The sequence below is a fragment of the Gymnogyps californianus genome, chromosome 12, assembly GCF_018139145.2.
Source record: "Gymnogyps californianus isolate 813 chromosome 12, ASM1813914v2, whole genome shotgun sequence".
Taxonomy (NCBI): Eukaryota; Metazoa; Chordata; class Aves; order Accipitriformes; family Cathartidae; genus Gymnogyps; species Gymnogyps californianus.
In genome coordinates, this window is record NC_059482.1 from 11,615,467 (window position 1) to 11,638,725 (window position 23,259).

At 39.6% G+C, this 23,259-nt stretch overlaps 1 protein-coding gene across 5 annotated transcripts in view; it reads left to right on the forward strand.

Moving 5' to 3' along the window:
• The window catches only part of PEPD (peptidase D), a 142,606-nt gene that overhangs the window by 91,486 nt on the left and 27,861 nt on the right, over positions 1 to 23,259 (forward strand). For all 5 annotated transcript variants that reach the window (XM_050903925.1, XM_050903927.1, XM_050903926.1 and 2 more), the window contains one exon: positions 12,373 to 12,521. In XM_050903925.1, the coding sequence (XP_050759882.1) occupies positions 12,373 to 12,521 (149 nt within the window). The remainder of the gene's footprint in view (positions 1 to 12,372; positions 12,522 to 23,259) is intronic.

The window sequence follows — 23,259 nt, forward strand, 5'->3', positions numbered from 1 at the left end:
TGAGTTGCAGGTTTTGGTCTTTTTATGGCATCTGACAAATGTGTCTCAGTGAAAATTCAGCACTTAGTAAGCAACTTTTATTGGCAGGTTCACTGACCTTCAAGCACTTGATGACATTTTGGGGGTTAGTTGGTCCGTTCTGGCTTGGCAAAATACTGAAAATAACTGTCTATTCTGCTGAAGCACTCGACATTTTTAACATTTTGAAATATCCTCCTATGTTAACAAAGGTCTGCCAGATGTGTGGTGTGGTCTCCTTTCCCCACGCATGGGCAGGTCCCGCTTGGAGCACCTTCACCAGCAGAGCCCCGAGGCTGTGCTGTGTCTGCTCTGCGCACCCCGAGGAAGACGGGTGCTTTGGTGCATCCACCTGCGGGTCCGGGGCCCGGTGCAGCATGAGCAATTAGCGGGGGATACTAGTCCTCCCTGGAGCGAGGGCCAGAATGTAATTTATTAAGAGGGCTTGGGTGAAAGCATAAATAAGGGGAGTACAGCATCAACTGCTTGTGGAGTGCAGCAGACCTCAGAGAGAGAGACCATTAACCTTGTATTCACAGTGGGACTATCTATTATTTATAAAATAAAACTAACTTTAGAAGTTTAAATGGAAGCAGGTTGGATCATCAGATGATGTCTTTCATTTTATTTGACTGCTTCTTTTAACACTCTCAAATTTAAGCTTACTGATTTCAGTGAAAGCGTTGGGAAGAGTACAGTATCCTTGGTGAAGCAGGACATTTCCTGCTGCAAAAGTTCACTGCTGCTTCCATGACCTACTGGTGATGGCAGTAAAACAAGTTTTATTTGCAAATAGTTTTATTGCATTCAGGTAACAGAATTTAAGCACTAGGGAAGTTTTGTTAGTGTCACGAAATCGAACACATCCTGTCATGAAAGTACAATCTTAGAATAATGTATCTATGTTAAATGTTTTAAATATGTCTTGGCTATATTAACAGGTAGTGTTATTTGCTTAGTCAAATAATAGAGTTGGGGATATGGAAAGCAGTCTAGTGTTGCAAAAGGACTTTATCAGAATAATTTAACTCTGAGGAATATTTTTGTTTCTATTTCTTTCCTTAATATCCTAATGCACATTTAAGGCATCAGAATAATACTGACACCAGGGGGCACTAAGTGCTCTCTGGAAGGAGATGATGATTGTCCCATGTTTTGATATTGGTAACATGTTGTACTTGCCAGAGCAAAGACACAGCAGCCTTCCAGGAGCACTGCCTTTATGTGTATAATGTACATTCCACTCCAATTGTGTTAAACTTGGGTTTGTTTCCTTCCATTTGGCATTTGTATGTACCTTTTAATAAATGTTTTACTATTATGACTTCTGGTGCTGTCAAAAGATCCTGTTTAACTTCTCGCGCTCCTCCTCTTGTCATTTCAGAAGCTTTGTTCATCATAGGGAGTTTTTCTTGACTGCAAGCAGAGGTAGTTGCAAAAGGTTGTTCTGGATGAAACAGAGAGGGAAGATGCTAAGTATTTGGGGCTTTTTATTTTTTAATTACTCAAAAGAGATGACGGACAGTTTTCAGGCTTCCTGGAGTTGTTGGTCACTCCAAGGTGTGTGAAGAATATTGCAAAAGAAAGTTGCTTATTGCAAGAACTGGTCAGATTCAGTTGTTCATGGTCATTCATGAAGGCTAAGCCTTCTATTAGGTAAAATAGAAGTTACTTTGCTAATTTTACTTCTTTGATCTAAAAGCATAATATATGGTTTTCTACAATCAAAGATTTGTCATTTTCTGTATAAGCTATGTGTATTTATCTTTTATTTATACACACAATATGCATATGCAGTATACGTATTGCATTAAAACTATATCAGCATATTTATCTTAATATTATACAGTATTATTTGTAGAAAATGCACTATTCTCTTTTTTGCAGGAATGAGTAAATATATAAAAGGACTTTCTATGAGTACTGAGTGGCTATCATTTATTTCAGGAAAACGTTGAGAAGACTTTCAATAAGTCAACTAAAAGACTTAGGTGAGCTTGAAAAAAGTATACTACAAAAGATGATAGAAGTTTGCTCTGACTCTTTTCTAAGCTCTCTTTTGGAACGTACACTGTGTTTTATCAAGTTTTACAATACTAATGACAACCTATAAACCAAAATTCATTTGTCCAGGTGGGGGCAATGTTGCATTAAAAAGCAGGAACTGACCAATCTTTTTGCATCAGATAATAGAAGTCCTCCCTTTTCCACCCCAAGTACTTCATTGTCTGCTATTAAAACAATTTATCCTAAGGAACAAAATATTGTATTTATTACTTCTTGAAAGCACTGCTTTTAAGATCCCAGGATATTAATGTGTCAGATCTAAATGCTCAACTATTTTATGTGGGTAAGACTAGTATTTTCATTTGGCCTTGTGCACTTTTGATGCATTTTGAAGTTTGGTGCTGTAATAATATGCAAAAATTACGGTTAGCCTTAACCTTTCAGTCTGCAGTTTTGAAACAACTTGTTGTTAGTTATGGTTTTGTTTCTAATAATAATACGAAGTACATTGCTACTACTTACTGGTTGATTGCAAAATCAACTGGCTATCCATTTCTGAAATAATTCCTTTGGCTTGATTCCTCTGGTTTGATTAATATTTACTATTTTCATCAAGTGTAGGTATTTTTCTTTTTGTTGTACCTATAGACTATATTAATTTTATGCTAATCTAGACAAATTGAATTTGATTAAAATATAAAAATATATTTGCTAGAATTAACAATAATTTTGCTCTAATTGAATATGTGTTCTGTTAGTACTGGTTAATTCAGGCTATGAGGTTGCCTACTGTCAGAAATGTATAAGCCTTTTAACCAAAGCAGAGGTCGCTAAGTATTAATAGTGTGTTTGCTGTAACAAATTTTAGCTTTCCTTTAAGTGCTGTGTTATGGTCTGCCTCTTAATTTTATGCTCTGTATAGTGTATGTGAAATGTCTTTTTAATTGTCACCTGTAAATGAGTTTTATCTGTCGTAGTTTTAGCTTAGCATTCCCAGCGTAATCTGAAAAAAACCTGAGAGCGTGAAGTTGCTTTGGCTGCTGTTGGACTGATTTGACTAGGGTGTTCATCTCTTTAAAGAAAACAAGCAGGGTAAAACCTAATATTTTTTTAATAGTTGTTGATTTAATATTGATCATTTATAAATGCCATTTAGTGTAATCCACTTTTTATGGTGGTCTTTGTTAATACAGATATACATAAAGTATGATAGAAGTACTCTTGATGGATGTTGCTCATCTTGGATGGATTTCAGTAGCAAAATCTTTCTCCTTGCTCTTGGTGTGGGGAACTCAATTGTATAGGTCAAAATACGATTTTAGACAGAGTCTGCCTGGCTATTGAACCACTGTATGACTCAGAGGGAAGGTACAGTTAGTCTCCAACACACCCTTTGGGTATCCCCCCTGAACCAGATGTAATTCCCAGTCCCTGTGTTCAGTGCACCATTGGGTCTTCTCTTGTGTCTGTTCAGAGAACCCCTTGTTACCCCATGGTGGAGGCACAGTCTTGCAGACCTGGGGCCTCAGGAGGAGTCCTGCTAGTGTAATACTGCTCCACATCTAGGCTGAGCCAATTTAGGTCTTTAAGGCAAGAATATTTCTGATTTCAATTGTACATTGCAGTACTATACTTTTGACTTGAGGTGCTGCCATGAAGAGTAGGTATTTCTTCCGAATAGGAAACAAATGTTCTTACTGGCAAAATAGCATGCTTGGCTAGGGAATGGGCAGCCTCCTTTTCTGAAATACTAGTTGCTGCCTTCATTACTGTGCACTTGGCTTGAACATTTGGACCTCTCCACGGAAAGGCTAGCAACTGTCTTGTCTGTTTTTTTGCATTGCATGTCATCTTCTGTAGAGTACTCTGAAACCCCTGTCTGGTAGATTCCATTTGAGAAATGATAATTTGGAGGTTGCTTGAACAACCCCAAGAACAACTATAGGATGTCTAAAAAACTAAATGAACCTGTACCATTGGACACTGGCCCAGTTTTCATCATGGAAAAAAATTGGAAGTGTTAGCCTTTTACTTACATGGACGCATGTGTGAGTGTAAATGTGCACATACACACAGAAGAAAACTTGACAGTGTTTACAATAAAAATCTATAAGTAAGGTCTGACACTTCACCTACTTCTGTGATCTCCAGTGGTTGTCCAGGCTGGGGAACACAGGTCAGAGTGTCCAAAAACAGCTGCTGAAAGCTAAGGCTCTTAAGTCCAAGTGTTAGCACCTGAGAATGGTGGCCTGCATTGGAAGTATCAAACTTCTACAGTTCACTTTCAGTAAGTACCTTCTGCTTCTCAGTAGACATCTAGAAATGGACTGTTTTAGTTAACTGCAAAATTTTAGTAACTTGAAATGTAGCTGTGTTGTTGTTACCCTGTGTTGTTATCTCGCATTCTGGTGAGAAGCTAATGAGGTTTGCTGTCCTCGGTTTGATTGGGAAGTACTCAGCTGCTAATACAGGTTTCTCCTTGCACACTCCCTTCTCTTCCCTGCAGCTCTGACATCCTTGCTCCTTGTTTGAGCAAGTCAGCCAGAGCCGTGAATGCCCCAGATACTGCATTTCTAATGGGGAGGCTCCTAACAGATGGAAACTGGCCAAAACTTGGGGTTTGCTGCCATCTCTGTTAGGTTGACTTTTCAACAAAGAATTGTCTCTGCTAAAGAGCGTACTGTTGCTTAGTAAATATGCCAGTTAAAAATGGATAATAATTAGGATAATAGAGCCAGAAAAAAATCACCCGTTCAGCAAACAGACAAGTCAAACAGGTAACCCTTTTGTCAGAACTTCACTTGAGACTTTTCCTGATCTCTGGCATGTTGCCTGCGTGGGTCTAGCAGAGATGTTGTAGGCAGTACTGACACTTTACCTTCTGCATCTTGTGAAGCCTCCATTGCTGCCGCCTCCTTCTCCTAACCCAGCAATACTAGCTTGGTGTTCCCAATTCTTTATTTGTATGCAGCACTTCTGGATTAGAGACTTCCCTCTGCTTATCAGAAACACTGGGAGATGTCACTCAGGCAAATTTAGCTGTGAACAAGCCAATGAAAAGTTTTTTGGCTCTTTGCTCTGGCAAACTTAACATTTTTAATAAGGTATTAATGCGAACTGCATGGGGGTGGAAGAGGGGTTATACTTGATCATGGAAATTGGTTTATTTAGTGCAGAAGCTTAAGGCTGTTGTCTTAGATTTCTTCAAGAGATAAATACTGTAAGCAAGGGACTCCTTCTTAACCTGTGTGTGAAAATAGCACATAAAACCTTACTAGAATATGTGGGTGTTTACTGAACCAACTCTTATGTGCAGCTCATTTGGTGTATTCAATGAAACTGAGATTTCATAGCCTGTGAGATAAATGGATCTGAAGTTCTTCTGCTTGGCTCAAATCATTGTGAGAGGACACTCCCACACGCTGTTGTTGGCTGAGGAAACCATTTTTTCTCAGCAATGGGGATGGAGCAGCAGAGCAGAGGCACACCTTCCCTGTGACGGCGAGGCAGAGGGGGCACACCTACCTACTGCTGCTCATCTCTGCATCACGCTGCTGCCCTGCTTCTGGGAGCCAGTGTCTCTGTGTCTGTTGCAGTGAGAGCAAGCCCTGGCAGTGCAGGCCATGAACACCTGGAGAAGTTTTTTTGTTTGGTTGCATGCTCGCTCACTCACACGCGCGCGCTCGCGCTCTCCCTCTCTCCCCCCCCCCCCCCCCAGTCAGCTCAAACTTTTGTATAGTCTTGCTACAGCCAGTGAAGTCTCTGTAGCTGGCATTGTAGAGGTACAGGCATGCAATCTTCTCTCCTTCAAAATTCAATGTAGACAGATTCCCCCCCCCCCTTCCTATCTGAGCAAAGCTTAGTGGCACGTCTTGTCATCTTCTGTGAGAGAAGGTTGAGACAAGCCTCCCATTATCTATAATAGTCTGGGAAAGCCTTAAGTGAGACAGTGCTACAAGAGGGGCAAAGATGGGAAAGTCATGGAGAAGATAGACAAGATGAAAAGACGGCTGAGGACAAACACAAAAAATATGGGGCCACATGGTTATGTAAATCGCAGCTAGATGAAGAATAGTCATGTAGCCGTTTTGTGTCTCTCTAATTGCATTACCTGTGTGGGCTACAGGATCTTCTTTTGAACGGGAGGCTTAAACAAAAACTTGATGTTTTCTTGTGAATACCCAGAACCCCATTTCCTACACAAAAAATATTCTTTAGCATTTTTCGAAGGTTACTCTTGACTCCAGGGGTGCTGACAACAAAAAGCTGGCCTTAAATCAGTGAACCAAGCCTGGCTTCAAGACAGAGCCAGTACAAGCTCTCTCTGTACCATGTCAGATGGAAGCTGGTCGCAGCAGGGCACCTCTTAAAAAAAAAAAACAAAAAACACTTTCCTGAGTGTGGTAGGACTTTATACTGTTCCAGTTCTCTGTTGGGGTTTGCGATGTTATCTTACTCGGTGTTGCTTTTTTAATTGATAACTCTTGGCTAGTCAGGACACAAGTGGATGAAAAAGTGTGTGTCACTTAACTCTCCATTTTCTTACTTGTGATATCATTTACTATAATTCATTCTTGTGGTCTGCTATTAAACCACTCTATTTCCAAATCACTTGGCATGTTTTCAAAGATGTATCTCATAGAAATGCTGATACCTAGTTTCCTTAAGCTTGAAATTGCCTTAGAAGTGTTTAAGGAAGCAAATGGTCGGATTTTGTTAGTGCACGAATACTTACAGATTTAATTGCTGCATGAAGTGTAAAGCACAGAGCGCTCTCTGTCAACTTGGAGCAGAGTATGGTGAGATCACACAGAATAAAATCTCCAGCTGGGGATGACTTGCGCTTATTGCAATAAGAGGAGGAAAAGGTGGTGTGTACCTTTATTCCTTCTGTCCTAGGACTGGGCTGGCACCAGTTGATCTGTGTGGCTGCTCATAGGTATGTTGGTTAATAATGGCTCAAAACCCTAAAACCTCAGTAAACGTCGCTGAGTAAAGTGCATCAGCATTCATAGCTGTTTACCTTTAACCTGAGGTATGAGGAGGGCACAGTAAGATACGGCAATATCAGTTTTCTAATTGCTAGTCTTGCAAACCCACTTGGGGGAAGGGAAGGTTTTGTCCAGAGAACAGAAACTGGGGAGGACGTGGGTTGCAGGCGGGTGACACTCAGTACAACCCCGTGCCAGAGTGTTTTGCACCAGGAGTAAATCCACCTGGGTTTCACCGCAGTCATTGCTCTGTGGTGTTAACAACTGCAGAAGAATGATTTGTTTTTATAACTATCGTGAGGTGATCCAGTTCTGAGTGTACAGACCAAGCAGATCTGTAGAGCAGGAAGGTGACAGCTTTATGTGTTAGCTCGTAGGAGTAGCTGTACGCTTCCTGAGAAATGCCTGCGAGAGCTTGTCTTTGGGTTGGGTTGGTGGTTGGGTTGTTACGATTCATACACATAGCTCAGATATCCCAAATAAAGTGTTACTTCCCATTGTGATATTGGCCGTAATTTGCTTCATTGCCTGGCAGTTTCAAATTATTTGACAATAAAAGTGTCAGCAAGCCTATAAAAGTAAAACACATGCTTAGAGGAAGATGATGTTTTATTTTTAAAAAAATAGTATACAGTGACTTTATGAAGAAAAGAACCATGGCTGTTTATAGTCCACGGTTTTCAAATCTAAGGTGTTAAGCAAAGTGTTTTGTAATGCTTCACAGTCAGAGGTTAAGAAAGCTAAAATCGATATCAAAATGCGTATTAATTTTCTGGGATTGAAAGCCAAACATGTAACTATAAATTTGCATTTTGTGGTGCCAATATTCTGTGGAAGTAACACGGCCACGTCTTACTCATCTGTATTGTTTCAGAGGGACGGGAGGGGAAAAGAGCTTTTGCGCATTGTCATGTAGCATTTCAGTTACAGTACTGACTTACAAGCCTGTATTCACTTTAAAATCAACAGGACTTGAAATATTTTCTCCAAACTCCTGTCCTGGGTTCCTGCGCGGGGAGCAGAAGCCCAGTTCAGTCAGACACAGAAGGGCCGCTGCCAGTGGCACTGGGGACCTGCTGGGGAAGGGCTGAGAAGCTCCTGCAAGGAGGTGCACATCCAGCCAATCCTTTCTGCAAGGCTGTGGCATGTGACACCTGTTTCTGCTTCTTTTCAACTTGATACCGTTTTATGTACAAAATTATTTTAAGCTGTGGTGTCAGATCTTTTCCCTGTGAAAGGAATGAAATGCTCTTAGTCATTTTTGAAGGGGACTTCTAAAACAGGTGCAGAAGGCAACTTTTGATGGTGTTGGCTAATGTTGTATTAATGATATGTAAGCAAGTCATTCTGTCAGTAGAGCAACTGACAGGTTATCTGATTTTTCTCATACTTTGCATTGTTCAGTTTTAGTTAATAATGTTTACAGTATTTTGCAATATGTTTGGGAGAAAAGATTATACACAGAACTGAAGCCTCCCTTAGGAGAGCTATGCCCATGCTTCCAAGAAGGAGTTTGGAATATTTTTGCTATGCATCTTTTATTTGTGGTATAGCTTCTTATTAATTCTAGAAAACAAATTGGAACAGTAACATGGAATTTTTAGAGAGTGCTCAGGTCTTCTGATTGTTAAATCTGCTGTATACATCATGCACTTTTCACCCTGAAATGAAGCCAGGTAGGTTTGCATTGCTTTTGCTCCCAACAAAGTGATGCAAAGCAAGATTAGCTTCTCTCTTAGAAGGTTTTGAAAGAGATCGAGCTGTGCAATAAAAGACTTCATCAGCTTTAAGCTAAATCAATGAGAACTTTGACACAGAACCACGTACCTCTCTCTGATCAGCGACATTCCTTCTCTGCCCGCCTTCCCGTTCAAGATGCCTTGGAAACCTGACCACCTCAGACACATCATCTCTGCATTCACTGAAATCAGCAATTAACAATTGCATCCTTGCTGAAAAAGGAGTGGGGAGGGGGTTGTTCTGGAATGAAATTTTTCTTCATTCAACAGAAAACTGAATTCACAATTAAGTTTTGTAATGAACAACATATACAATCTGCTAGATGTGTAGCACTTAATTTATCTAAAAGGGAAATAGAGTTTGGAGATACTTTGTTATATTATTGCTTATGTTAGTCTACATTAAACAGTTCTTAAAAGGTTAGCCATAGATCAAGATGCCTATAAGGCCTACTTTCATTTGCACGTTTAATTTGTTTAGATTGCCACTACATTTGATAACAGTCCAAATAACATTAAGTAGTTGTTTCTGTACATGACCCTTGTAAGACTGCATTATCAGGCAGGTAATTTTGTACATGCAATTGAGAATGTACTAAAATAAATCAGTAAAATCTCTTTTACTAGCAGTTACCATCTAATTTCAGGGTAAAATAAATGTATTTTTTTCTAAGGAACCAGGATTTAAGGAACCTGCTTTTAGAAACCTGCTTTTTCCAGTTAGTCAACAGGAGAAGATAGTAGCTCACATACATTTTATTCGACTTAAATGTGCTTCACCACTTATTTTGCCTGGCAAGCAAAGATACGAAACTGGGATCTTCTCAGGCTCCCATTATTTCCTCAGGATAACTACAATATTTGGGCTATTTCCATGTCTTGGGCAACATTTTAACTAATGGATATGTTCCCAACTGAAGTTAAATGGAAGAGAATTCCCAATAAGAGCCAAAATATCTCCCAAGCATACAGTTTGGTTTGGATGCTTTTTCACTGAAGCATACAGGCTGGATAGTGTGTTGTGCTCTGAGGTGGAATTTGAAAGATCATCTTCCCTCATGTCTCCTCTTGTCTGGAAGCCGAGAAACCGGAACACATGTTGCTTCCTAGCTTGTGAGCCTTGTTTTGGTGTACCATCATTTTCGCGATATTTTTTTTCCATTACTCAGTGCTCCAGTAACTCGAAAAACTATTTAACAACCACCGAGTGATGAATGGGTTTGAGAAAATGCTGATAATTGTAAGGTTAAAGACATAGCTAAAATTTTGCCTGTGGTGAGTTCAGAATAACTATTCTCCAGGTAAAATATAGAAAGCATAGCAACTTCCAGTAGACATGGACAGGGCGTTTGGAAGTTGGTCACAGCTTTACTGTCACCATGCTGAAAAGACACTTACACTTATAAATGCAACAGAGTTAGGCCACAAAACTGCTGCAAATCCCACAAAGCACCATGAAATTTGATTTGTGATTTTGAAAGGGTTCAGTCTGGGATAGATTGACAGATTTATAACTAATCTGAAATCTGTATCTTGTTGGCATGTTAGAGAATGTAGCAGCTTCTTACATGATTCTTAGTTGCTGCAACTAGTTTTCTGTATCCTTAGATTTTCTGTGTGTATCATTAGTTATTTTTAGAAGTGAGTCTAACCATAAAATCAAAACTTAGGCAGTGTTGAAGGGGTTTCTGATTTTGAGGTTTGGCTACACTGGTTTACAGTTGCTGTGTTGGTGTCGAAGCATGGTTTTTTACCCTGTGGGTCTGACATTTGCTGTCTATTGTGTATCTTTTTTCAATTAGCAACTGTTTTAACATACCGTATTTCATATCTACATGAATGTATATGGTGTTTGTATTAGCTCTGCATGTACATACATAACTTTGCAGTTCTCTCTGTAGCATTCTCCTAAGGAGTTTGCTCCTGTAGCTTTAAGCCTCGTGCAGTTCCGCATCTGTAAACCATCGGGTTTGTTCCTGAAGTTCCAGTCCTGCAAGTCTCTCTGCAGGTGAACCTTGCCCACTTTGGGGAGGCTGGCGATGACTTCAGCGGGGCTTGAAGTCAGTGCAAAGATTTGTTCACAGAGGAAATTGTAGGGTGGATTTTAAAATTTCTTGGAATAAATCTTCATGAGTATGTGTCTGTGTATGCAATGCAGCTAGAGTCCCAACCCTGCTGAAATATTATTTAGCTTTATCATGATTGCCTTCATTTACTTATTGTCCATTGCTTTCAGTGGCAGTTATGTTGGAAACAGTGAACATTTACAGCTGAGTGCTGTAGCACATTTTGTGGTAGTTTATACTTATCTTTACCTAGTCATATATGCTGGTTGGGGACAGAGCTACGCTGCATGGTTTTCCTAATTACTGCTGTAATTAGGACTCGATGGCAGAGGGGGTGCCTCAGTGGAGTGTCCTTCCTTCTGCTTGTGTTGTCTGACCGACCCTGCTGTGAAGCAGAAGTAAGAGGAAGAAAAATCCAAGGTTTTCAAACACAGTGAAGGAAAATTATATTTCATATGATGATAAGAGTCTCATACAGTTGTTTGAGGTGGTTGGAAGAAGACTTAAATTAGCAGATACCAGCTCTGATTCATTACCTATGAAATCAAGAGGTCACACTGTGTGTCAAGACCAAAGTCTTATATGTAAAATGTGCCTTGTTGTAATCAATATATGATGAACTAAGGGGGTTGTTTGCTTGAGTATTGCTTGGTCCAAATGGTTATTTGGGTATTTGCTCATTTTTGAGCCTGCTGAAACCAGTGCAGTGCCTTATCAGGTAGGCTCAAGAAGCATAGTATTGCAGATGTCTAACCTGGTTCTCTACAAGGGTGTAGAGACCCACTTGCTATTCTTGTAGATTGATTTCTGGCAGCTGAGCAATCAGTGGTGAATCATTGATTCACGTATAGGATAAATATGCTTCTCAAGGGGTAAACCAGGGTTTTTGTCCCCATAAAAGAAAGCACTTAATATTTTTTTTCTTCTACCTCTGATGCAGAAAACTGTACTAAATGTTCTTTTCTGATTGGATCTTCGCATAATCCTTGTTTCTTTAATCCCTGTTAGGCAAGTTTGTCTTAAAGGAAAGTTTATATTGTGAGCAGTGGCAGTCAACCTTTATTGGGGACATTTTATTTAAACCATCAGATGCGTTTTGACACTTAGATACAAAAGGCCATAATTTAATAAACATTTCTCTGTTAAGTTTTGAGGTTAGACCCTTTATGTGGTACTAGCATTTCTCAGGAAAGAAAAAAAGGACGTATTTTTTCTTCTGAGGAGAGGTCCTAGAAACTGGAACTGAAGAGCTTGAAGTGGATTCCTCATGTACTTTTTATCTTCCTTCATGCGTTTTCTCAGTGTTTCCATCCAGGACCAGCGCAGCCCTTAAGGGTGTCCATTTAAGCCATATGTAATGCAGATACCCTTCTGCTAGGAGATTCCAAGGGACTCATCTCGTTTTACTTAGGAACAGCATTCAGGTGGTGCTTATATGGCCAACTACCAAAATGCAGATGACTTTTAAGTGCGGAGCAAGAGAAATGTCTTCTGTTCTACTATTTCTTTGGAATTAAATTTTCACTTCTTCCCCCTCTGTTTCATTTTTAGCCTGTTCGATATGGGAGGAGAGTATTACTGCTACGGCTCCGACATCACCTGCACCTTCCCTGCAAATGGAAAGTTCACTCCTGACCAGAGGGCTATCTATGAAGCGGTGCTGAAGTCATCACGGGCTGTAATGAAAGCAGTCAGGCCAGGTAAAAGATCAGTACATGTCAGCAGGAATTGAGGAGCTTGATGGCAGCATTCAGCTGTCAAGACAATTATGTTTGGATTCTAGAAAGTGCTGGAAAGGAACAAGATGACAAAATTAATTTCCGTGTTTAAACAGCTCCTAATGGAGGATAGAGGTAGGACACACAACATTTTCCATACAACACTTTTAAAGAAATAACACATAAACAATTATTAATAAGTTAAAAAGGTATTTTAATCTTCCACTTTTTTTTTTTAATTCCTTTAATCTAGTGGTGGCAGTTATTATCCTGGTGTGTGTTTACACTGGCAGCCATCTTTTCAGGAAACTTATGCCAAAGACTCAAGTCAGAGTTTGAGTGAACGTGTGTCGTGCTTCGGTTTGTTTCAAGCATTTTCTGTATTTTACGTGTAAGCTCAATAGAAATCTTCTGTTGAAAAAGAGGATGGAGTGTGCATCTTTGGGAAGGATACTCAATTAGCTTTAAAAAGGTTTAGAAAGCACTGGCTGTTGGTACTTCACTGTATGCCTTTAAATTGCAGGCAAGCTAATTCATCAAGTATACATTTTCATAGTTGAAACAACTGCCTGGATTGATGAAAATCTTATCTTTCTCCGATTCTGCTTTCAGGGCAGCAAATAAATGCTTTTAGAGGTAACTGCTGCTGTGATTTTGAGTATTTCACTAGTGAAGGTACTTGAGCATTTCTCAGTATTACTAATAGAACAGCTTTGAGAAAAATGTACTTAATGCACAAAGCACACTTACCCTTTAAATTTACCATATTAGCTTTCAGTCATCAGGCCTTGAGTGTATGGGCTTTCTGGATTGCCAGTCAGAACATACATAATTTTCCTGTTCTACAAGCTGGCAGCAGCACTGTTCATTTGAGCAGCTTCGAAGGGAGCAGTAACACTTGAAGCTTATCTGCAAAATGAGACTAGATATTTTGCCATTTTAATAACAATGTGCATTCTCCATCTGCTGTTTCTCCCCTGCAGAATCTTGTTCCTTTTCCTCTTCATAGTTTGCTTTGCATTTCAGTGCCGCCTTTAATTTCATGTAACATTTTTGGCAATATTGCGAACTATCTTCAGAACCTGAGAGCTAATATGATGCTGTACTCACGATGGTGTAGAGAATTCCTCAGTTTACTTAACACTTCATTTACAGTGTCAGAAAATAAGGACATACTAAGTTAAGTTTTTCTGAAAAGTAGTTGCAAGGATCCTTTACTAGCCTTGGGAGTTTGAGATTCATAGACACAGAAAACATTCTTAATGTCTGGCAGCAAATGGGACTGAACTTTCTGTTCTTACTGTGCTTTAGTTGTCTTGCCTGTTCAGAAGAATGGTGCAAATACATTTATGCTGTTTATGAGACTAGTAATCATGAATTTTCTGGCTACAGAAAGCAGGTTAAACATGTTCTGTGGACTGGTTCATTGGTTTGGTTCGTTTGGTACATCTGTGTAGTGAAATGCAACCTGGACCCTGCACACTTTGTTGAATTACACATCTGGGTAGAGTCCTGCAATGTGCAAAAATTTTCACCACCGGGAAAAGTCTGCTTTTTAGGTCCGTATGGCTTGTACCCTAGTTCTTTTGCAGCTTTTAACACATCTGTCCACTGATGCAAAAAATCTGACATATTATTATATTTTCCTCTGATGTGCTCTCAAAAACACACCAAAGGCCAAAGACTCTTTACTACTGAAATTGGTATGAAACACTTAAAATAGGTAGTTGGCAGAAAAGTATTTACAATGTCTGAAATGAATTTACAATGTTCTAAAGACAGTTCAAACTGAAATGATGAGTTGGATTAGAGAGAGATCCTCTTTTATAGACAACTTTAAATAATTTTAAAAATCAGAAATTATTCAAATAGTTACTTAGTTATTTTGTTTCCAATCACACTCCTTTTCTTACTAAAGGGGACATAGGAGATAAGACATTTCTGTAAAAGGCTTTCATAAATCCTTTTAAAGAAATGTATCTGCTTTGTAGCTTCCACCAAATTCCTTTAAAATGTTTTGGCTAGCTGTTTTAGTTGAACACTGAGACAGACAGAAAAACTGCCATGTCATGTACTGTCGGACTGCTAGTTGAAAGTGGCATTGGATCTCCTGGAAGGCTAATATTCTGCTGTAGAAAAAGAAGAAATAGGAACACTGACCTTCATAGCATGGTTAGTGTCACATACTTCTCAGGCTGCTGAGAAACCCCAGAGCCCCTCAAAGGGGTGGATGCAAACTGAATGTATTGTTACTGCTGCCCAGAGAAAGCTGTTTCTGTGGGATAGGCTGCAGCCCCCTTCGTCTCGCTGAACAAACCTAATTTGTTAGCTCATTGACTAAAGCACCAGGGTCCGCTCCTGGGGGAGCCGGGTACTGTCACAGAGGGGAGCAGGAAGGGATGATGTGAATTCAGCTCTCAAGTGTCTCTTCTCCCTGTCTGACGGAAAGTTAATACTTTAGGTCTCCAGAAAAGGAGGCAGAAAAGCTTGTGGGTTTAGAGGCACTAAATGTAAAACCCAGCCCCATCATGTTTTAGTCAGATTTTCTGAATTATGAAGCAATTGTTCATTTTGCTATTATTTTTGTTTGTCTTCATTTCCCAGGTTTCCTAAGATCAAAGACAGTCAAGTGACTTGGCTCACATGGCAGTAACCATTCATGGGGCAGGCTGCGCAGAAAGAGTGTACACAGCAGAGTCAGCAACTGTAGAAAATGGTATTTCTCTCCCGCTGCAGAATTGGGGCCTTAATTATGCCTTGTGGCAAAGGGTCACGGGGGACATCTAGTTGTTGTCTTCAGAAGGTTAATGATTCCCAGAGTCTTTCTCATTGCAAGATACGGAGCGAGTACTTTAGGGAGAGTCACTAACCAAATACTGGGTTACATAACTGTGTATGGAAGAACACACATTTGCTAGCAACCTTAAACATTTTCTATAGATGTGTGTAGTTCAGAGATTTGCATTTCTTTTTTCAGTTTGGCTCTCATATGAACCTAATTGACTCTCGAGTGAAGTTACTTTCTGAGAGATAATAGACCTCTTAATACATTTTGTTTATACTTCTATATACAAACAGTTGTCATAATTTTAAAAATACTCCAAAACATTGTATTTTATTGTAGAAAAGTATTTGTCTGACTACATCCTGTGCATGGTCCAAACATGCAAACAGCTCAAATCACATGCATGGGTCTCCCTACCTTCCAAGTGAAAGAACAGAATTCCTTCTGCGAGGCAAGTAATATATTTCGAAAGTTAAGAAACGCTCTCGGTGGGATTAGAGCCCAAGTTCAGTGCAGTCGTCACAACTCCGGCCACAAACCAAATCTGTTTAAAAAAAAAAGGGGAGAAAGACATATTCAGTCTTGCGTAAGCAGCAATTTTGAATCTACTGAACATGGATCTCATATGAAGACAGCGATGCTTGTCGCTGAAGCAAAAGAGTCAAAAAGGCGTGCTTGTGTGGCAGTGGGATAATTGTCTCTTTCCTACGAAGTCAGGCTCATGATCCAAAATGTCAGAGAGGAATGTTGCATTTCTACTTAGAGGATATTCTTAATGTGTCAAGTCCATCTAGGTTAAATTTATTCTTCCACAGAACTAAAATACAGGGGCCTATGTGCAGAATATTGACACTTCCATTCACTTTGGTGGCTGAGGCATCATCTACTTCTTACTCAGAACAGTGATTTGAGAAACAATTTGTCTTTACATAGATATTCTACATAAAAAGAATTGTTAAAAAAGAGTGAAATTGTAAAGCCAAGTATCCCTGACTTGGAGTATTCCAGAAGTTAGTGTCCTAATTTGTCTCACTTCTGCATTGTTTTTTAATCTCATTAGATTTACTAAATTGGTTGAGGCACATTAGGTGCACTCCTGGAGCACATCTCCCAGTTTACTTTCATCTGAAATTAGTTCAGCTCATGCACTTCAAAACTCCACTGTGTAAACCAAAACACAGTAAGTAGGAACAACCAAGAGATTTCACCTCCAAGGATGATTGGAATTAAAATCTTCTTGTAGATACATCCATTGTTTCTCCCTCTGCTATCTTCATGCAATGCGTATAACAGAAAGAGCTGAGCTAATGAGCAGCTATTCAGTAATTTACTTTAACCTTTTGTTCCATGCATGGCCCAGAGCTGTTTATTGCCTACTGTTCAAAACCTGCTCTGAATCCAGAATTATTAACATCCTCACCAATTTTTCTCAGAGTGCTCATCATAACAGTATGCAGGTGCTTGGCAGGCAGTAAGTTCGCTTGCACTTCATCTTAGTGATGTGGAAGTGTGCAGCGGTTCCCCTTCTGCAGGCAGTGGCGACAGGCTGGAGAAGCTAGTGTAAAATCTGTTGACTCATTTGGGATTCTAAGATTGAAATTCATCAGACTCGAGATTTTTTTTAAGGGAGTTGAACATTGCTCTTGCTCAAACCCCAGCTGTTTTGACCTCTGTTACAGCTGTGAGCGCCCAGCCTTTCTGCAAATCAGACTCCAGATTGTCAAGCCAGACACTGGTAAAATGAAAGAAAAATATTAATGAACAAATGTAAAATAAATAAATAAAAATAAAAAATTGTGTTTGAAGCAAGTTGCCTAGCATCCTGCTGGGAGTCTGAGTCTGATGCAAGAAAGGTTGCTAATTCCCAGTGGCAACACTCAGGTGCATTTGCCATGCTTGCTTTTTTGTGAAGTCCCTCATTTCTTTTCCTGCACACTTTCAGCTTTTGCAACAGATGGAAGAGGAGTTGCATGAGGAACAGATATCTTCAGTGGTCTAGCAGGAGCTGTGCTTGCCTTGGAGTTAGAGTCTTCTGGAAATAAGGTAGCCCTGGAACTAAATGAACTTGGGGCTTCCTGTGGATTTTGATTTTGTGGTTGGTAGGAAGCTTTGGTTGGGCTGAGGTACTTCTGAGGCTCTCCTCCATGTGAGTTCTCCTGTCTGTAGTAACGCATGAATGGATGTTGCAGTTTTGCTTGCATCAGGTCTTCTGTCTTTTAGCCAGCTGCCTACATTACAAAATGTAGCACTGGGTCTGTTCCTCTGGTGAGTGTCACTGAAAATCTCCAAAAGGTTTTAAAAGTTTTATTGTAGGACTGAAAAAGGCATCATCATCAAAAAGGCATTGCTACTATTGAAATCTCATCTAAAGGAGCAGATGGTCATGTAACTAAAGGACTGGACCGAAACATGTCAGCTCCAAGCAAAGCTCGCACAGACAGTATCAATTGTTATTGCCTAACTCTGGAGTCCTTGATGGTGTAACCATAAAAATACTGCTTTTAGTGTAGCTCTCCCCCACCCCTGTAATTGCCCAGGCTTAAAAAAGCAAACTGTGGTGGAAAAAAAAAGTATTGTGTAGCACAACATCAGTAGGCATAAGGCTGTATAGTGTAATGGTTAATGGCAGGCTGTGAGGTCTCAACTCTAATGTCTGTAGTACCTCCAATGGACAACTGTCATGGTAGCAGTTGAAAGATTGAACTGCAGGGGTAGATTAGACCCTTTTGTGAGTAAGTTTGACATGTCTGTTGATAGTGGAAAGATCTGAAGAACTTGAAAGGGCACATGTGCATTGTTCCCAAATCCTGTCTCACTCCATTCTTTATCCCAGTCACATAAGTTAGATCCAATGTTAATGTAATAGCTTTATTAACCATCATTTGTCATAAGTTACACCTAGGAGACCAGTATTGTTTGCTTTTTGTCATTAATATAAATCTGTTTGAAGAAACATGTAAAATAATTGGTTTTGCTGAAAGTCCCTCTCTGAAACGTCTAGAAAACAACTTCTTGAAGAAACATGATCTGGCTTTGAAGTTAACCCTACTCCGAGCCAGGGTTTGGACCAGATACCCTCCTGGCGTCCCTCCTAACCTAAATCAGTCCATGACTCTAAATATGTTCTGAAACGTGCAAATGAAAATGTCAGTGATGTAAGAAAAAGAGATATTGATGAGAATCAATGCCTGTGTGCTCAACTCTAGCTCTTAACAGGGGAGGTAGTACTTTGCAAGCCAACAGATAGTGATGTGCTTCAGTTTCTGTGTATGAAGCGCATTCATACTTAACCCAGCTTTGAGTATCACTTTGTTCTCATGTGGATGCTTTACTGTCAGTGATACATACGAGTCCGATAGTGTTTGGGAAGTTGCTGTGGAGTAATTTCTTTTTTATTCTTTAGCAAATGACTGTGTATTTATACCATGTCCAGCCTCTCAAGTGATTTCTGCTATTTATTATTTGGATTATTATCTTGAGCATTTAGAGAATATTAATAATTGGAGTTCTATAAATTTAATTCCTAGTTGATGAGGACAGTATGGTTTCTACATATAGAAAGTTTCTATATACAGTTTCTATTTATTAGAAACATTGAAGTTTCTCAAATATATTAAATCTGCTACTGTGTTGAGAAGAAATAAAAAGGAAGTATGTTGCTTTGCAATTAAAAGCTATTTTGGATTAATGCACTAGATCATCAACAGAGTCTTTAAGATTAATGAGCTAAACATTGGAGCAATCACATACTTTCCATTTTCATCCCTTTGCAATTGCACACTGGGACCTCCGAACATTCCTCCCTGTCTTCTCTGTAGAGTAATGGAAAATCACAGGAGAAGGGGAAGGAAGGGAGCTTGTTGTGCTTAGCATTCCTGGTACTACTGCAAAACTTGCATATGTTTAAAAAAAAGAACAGAAAAAACTTTTTTCAATCTCTAAGTTATACATGTTAGTATTTGGGGGGAGAGGGAAAAAGAATTAAAACACCTTCATCAGTAAGGTCTATTGTCCTAAATTCCAGTTTAAAAAAAAATCTCTTTGTCTAGCAAACTGTTCCCAAGGAACAGTTGAGTAAGGCCGGGTTGGCAGCCACTCAATTCCCTATCTCTACATTTATATAATTTAAAAAGCTTGTATATCCAAAGTCCCCATTGAATCGAAATTGCATTCAGACTTTAGCTGTGCAGCTGGGAATATTGGCTGATTGATGTTTGTTTGTTTCAATAAAATGAAAAATAAAAAATAGTTCCAAATATGCACAGAAGTTGTTGTTCACCAAGTCAGCTTATGTGCAGTGTGAAAGCTTTCCTGCTCGGGATGCTGACATTACTATAGGGTCTCCCTATAGGATATGTATCTCTGCATTTTTTCAAGTTGGAGCTCATGCTCAGGGTTATATGCATATCCCCAGGTCCTGCATTTTACTATCCAAGAGAGTAAGTATCGTGTTGCCTCTGACTTTCAGGCTTTGCTTTTCTGATAAATGCTGTTGAGGAACGTCTTGAAAGAAATCTCCATCCCAGGACTAACATCTGTGATAATGGAAGATGGAAGTTTCTCCATATTGGGGCTGGAAGATTCCTTGCCTGTTTATAGCTTTTTCCAGAACTCGTGTCACATAACGACAAGGGGTCTTTAAGCTCTTAAATCCTTTCTTCCAGGATCAAAGATCAGCCGTTGCAGATTTCATTGATGCCAGGTTTGCCATATAATCTTTGAGCAAGAAAGTACAGTCAAGTACACTTCAAAATCATTCAAAATCAAGTGCAGTCAAAAACATTTCAGGCAAAGAAGTAAACCCACGTGTCCAGCAAATAAAACATCCTTTTATTAATCATGTAGATATCAGCTGATCCTTAGAGCCTACCAGGAATGGGTCTCCTTTTGCTGTAGGTGCTGAGTAAATGCAAAGTAGTAAGTAGTTCCCAAAAGACTAAGGTCTTTTGAGGTAAAGAGGCCAAGGGGAGAGGGTTGGAGCAAACAGCCAGTGAGCGCAGGCCAGCAGCTGTCTGGCTTAGACTACAGAAAGTTCTCTGTAGGTGATGGTCCCTGCCTCACCAGGTCGAGTCTTGCATTTTGCAGTTGAGAATAGGTGTCTGGAGGTGTTTCTCTCAAGTTAGCACTCTGGCATTTCTTTCTTGTGGTCAGTAGATTTAAGGCCAAACTGTGTGAGGTGCAGAATGATTCAGAGAAGGGCGTTGGACCCTTCTGTAGGTCTAACTCTGAGGCCTTCCTTTAAAGACCAGGAGAAAAGGTCCTTGGGAGTTCACTAGGATGAAACATGATAACTCCATGGTGTGCCACCTGCCATACGCAACCTTAAAACCAGGCTCAGCATGTTAGTTTTTAGGTTGCTGCTGCAGTCGTGCCTAGAGTTTGAGTGCTGGCCACTCTTCTTTCTGGTTTCCCCTTGGTGGCAGAGGACGAAAGAAAGCCTTGTGTATTTGTAGGTGCAGGATGCTAAACAAGGTCTTGATCTTTGTCTTCTGGGCAGCTGTAACTGCACAAGTGTTGAGCTGCTGTGTGAAACCCTATGCCCACTTTTTGTGCCTTTCTCCTGATTCCTTCAATTTCCGTTCATTGGTGTAGCTTCCTAACCACTTTGCAACGGAGAGGCCTGCCTTAGCTAGTTTCCCCATGTACATCCTTCCAAGGAATGTTGTCAATTAGAAGGACAAACCAAAGCAGCCGCTTTATTTTCCAGTGTTTAGCCTCCTCCCTGTTCGTCTGCTGCTAAAGGATTCAAGTAGTAAAGCTCATGGAGGTAGATAGAAGCCCAGGGACTTTAGAGGGTGAATGGTCTTTATTTATGTACAGCAGAATGTAAACTTTGGATGGTGCGTACTCCTGAAAACCTTTTGGTATCTAAATACTGAGGCACGATTCTTTCAGTGAGACTGTCAGGAGGAAGTAGGTTCAGTGAACAAGTACCAGTTTCATAAATAACCTATTTTATACAACAGAAAATGCTGTGATTTAAATTCAGAGTAGCAGTATGATTCCCTGTTCTATGTTCTAATAACATCTCTCTAACAAAAAAAGAATAGCGAAGAATTTAGCTCAGGTAGGATAGTACTAAGACCAGGGATTAGAACAACCCAAATAATTAAAGAACTGTTTAATTGGAAACTAATAGCTAGGGTATTTGACATAGCAGATCATATTACTGGCAGTTGTTTCTGTTATTAAGTTGAGTGGATTTGTGCTTAGGAACATATGCAAATTCAAAATTTGCAACTTCACAGATTACTACTACTTTTTGTCCATGACAGTTCTGTAACTTCTTTAGAACTCAGATTTATTTTTGTTTGCTACTATTTTGAATACTGCTTTAGAGTAATTGTCACTGTATTCAACTAGGATTAAAATGTATTATACCTAAAGAAAATAATTGTAACTGTTATTAAGATTTATTCCTTCGAAGTTACATACAAGGTTCTCATTCACATGCAGTGGGAGGTTTTTGCAAGTCATTTGAGTTTTATGTAGTCCAGAGTTGTACTTAGAACACCATGTGGGCATGCTTCTCTGTTGTGCTGTATAAAAACAGTAGCTAATTTGATGTATTTTTAGAAAGAAATTGCACTGTAAACTGGACTTTTTGACAGTAGCACAACAGGGAAGGGTGTGGGAGCACAATCTGTTTTACAGTTTGTATAATTTCAAAATGCCCGTATGAATTATTCCCATTCAGATTGTCATATTTTAGGCAAAGTGCTGCTGATCATTTTTAATGTGCTGTAATATCTGAAGCAAAACAATTATTCTCAGAAATAAAACATTAATGACAGAAGTTGAAGATTTTATACCAATTCCTCTGAAGAAAAAATGCTTTCAGGGCATGTTGTAACCAGTACTTGATATTCACAAATCCTGCCGAATGACACCGCAGTATTATTTTTTCCCCCGTTGCAGTTAAGAATGTGCTATTGTGTTAAAGACAGATTGGAAAGTAAATCTTGTCGATATATGTTTTAAAAAGCTATTTGTAGTCTGTTCTCTCTCTTCTCTGTTGAACGGAGTTGGCTGTATTTTTCTTGCTAGCATTAATGATCATAAATAAGTTTCCCTTTGAAAACTAACTCTCTGAGATTGACCCAGAAAAGGTAGTACAGCTTTCTGTGGTAAGTTAATTCCATTTTTGTCAGTATAAATGGTTAAAGCATCAGCCATCACTTAGGAAATAAAAGCTGAAGGAACTAAAGGATGCACAGACAATACTGACAATCAAGTTGCAATCCTTAATTCTTGCAAGATATTATTAAATAAAAACAGTGTCATTGATTACTGGAGCTCTCATTGTTGGACACATAACCTAACCTTGCCCGGAATAGCAGTAACCTATGGCAAGAGGTGAAAGAAAAAGGCAGTATTTTCTGTCAAATTCAGCAGATCCTCCAGTCCCTCTGTGCAAGCAGCAATCTGTTGAAATGCAAGATTTCAGACTGCGAGTCTGACTGCAAACCTTCTGGGAGCTGCTCTTCCCCGCTTGTGACTAATGCACAGGAGCTGACCCATGCATACAGTGACCACTGCAACGTTAGGAAGACTAAAATAACAGAGTTATTTCCAAGTGTATAAAACCAGGCACTTCAAAACAGTTGGGCCTTTCTGCCCTGAAGTCCCTGTTGTGTGGAGGTCTCTGAGCAGCCCTTCTGGGGGCAGGGTCTGCAGGAGCTGCTGTGGTTCAGGGGCAAACCTGCAGCTTTCCAGCCCGACTGCTCACATGGGTTTTTCCACTACTTTCAGTGGTTCTTCAAAGGTGCTGCTTGTACAAAGCAAATACGTTTTAGAAGTCTTTACAGACTTAGAGCCTAAATTGGCTGGAGGTTTTTTTAGCCTTTCTCTCGTGAATGGGTTTTGATTTAAGGCTTTTTTTTTTTTAAAAAATCCTTTTTTCCTAATTGTGATAGGTTGTAATATTGTAATGTA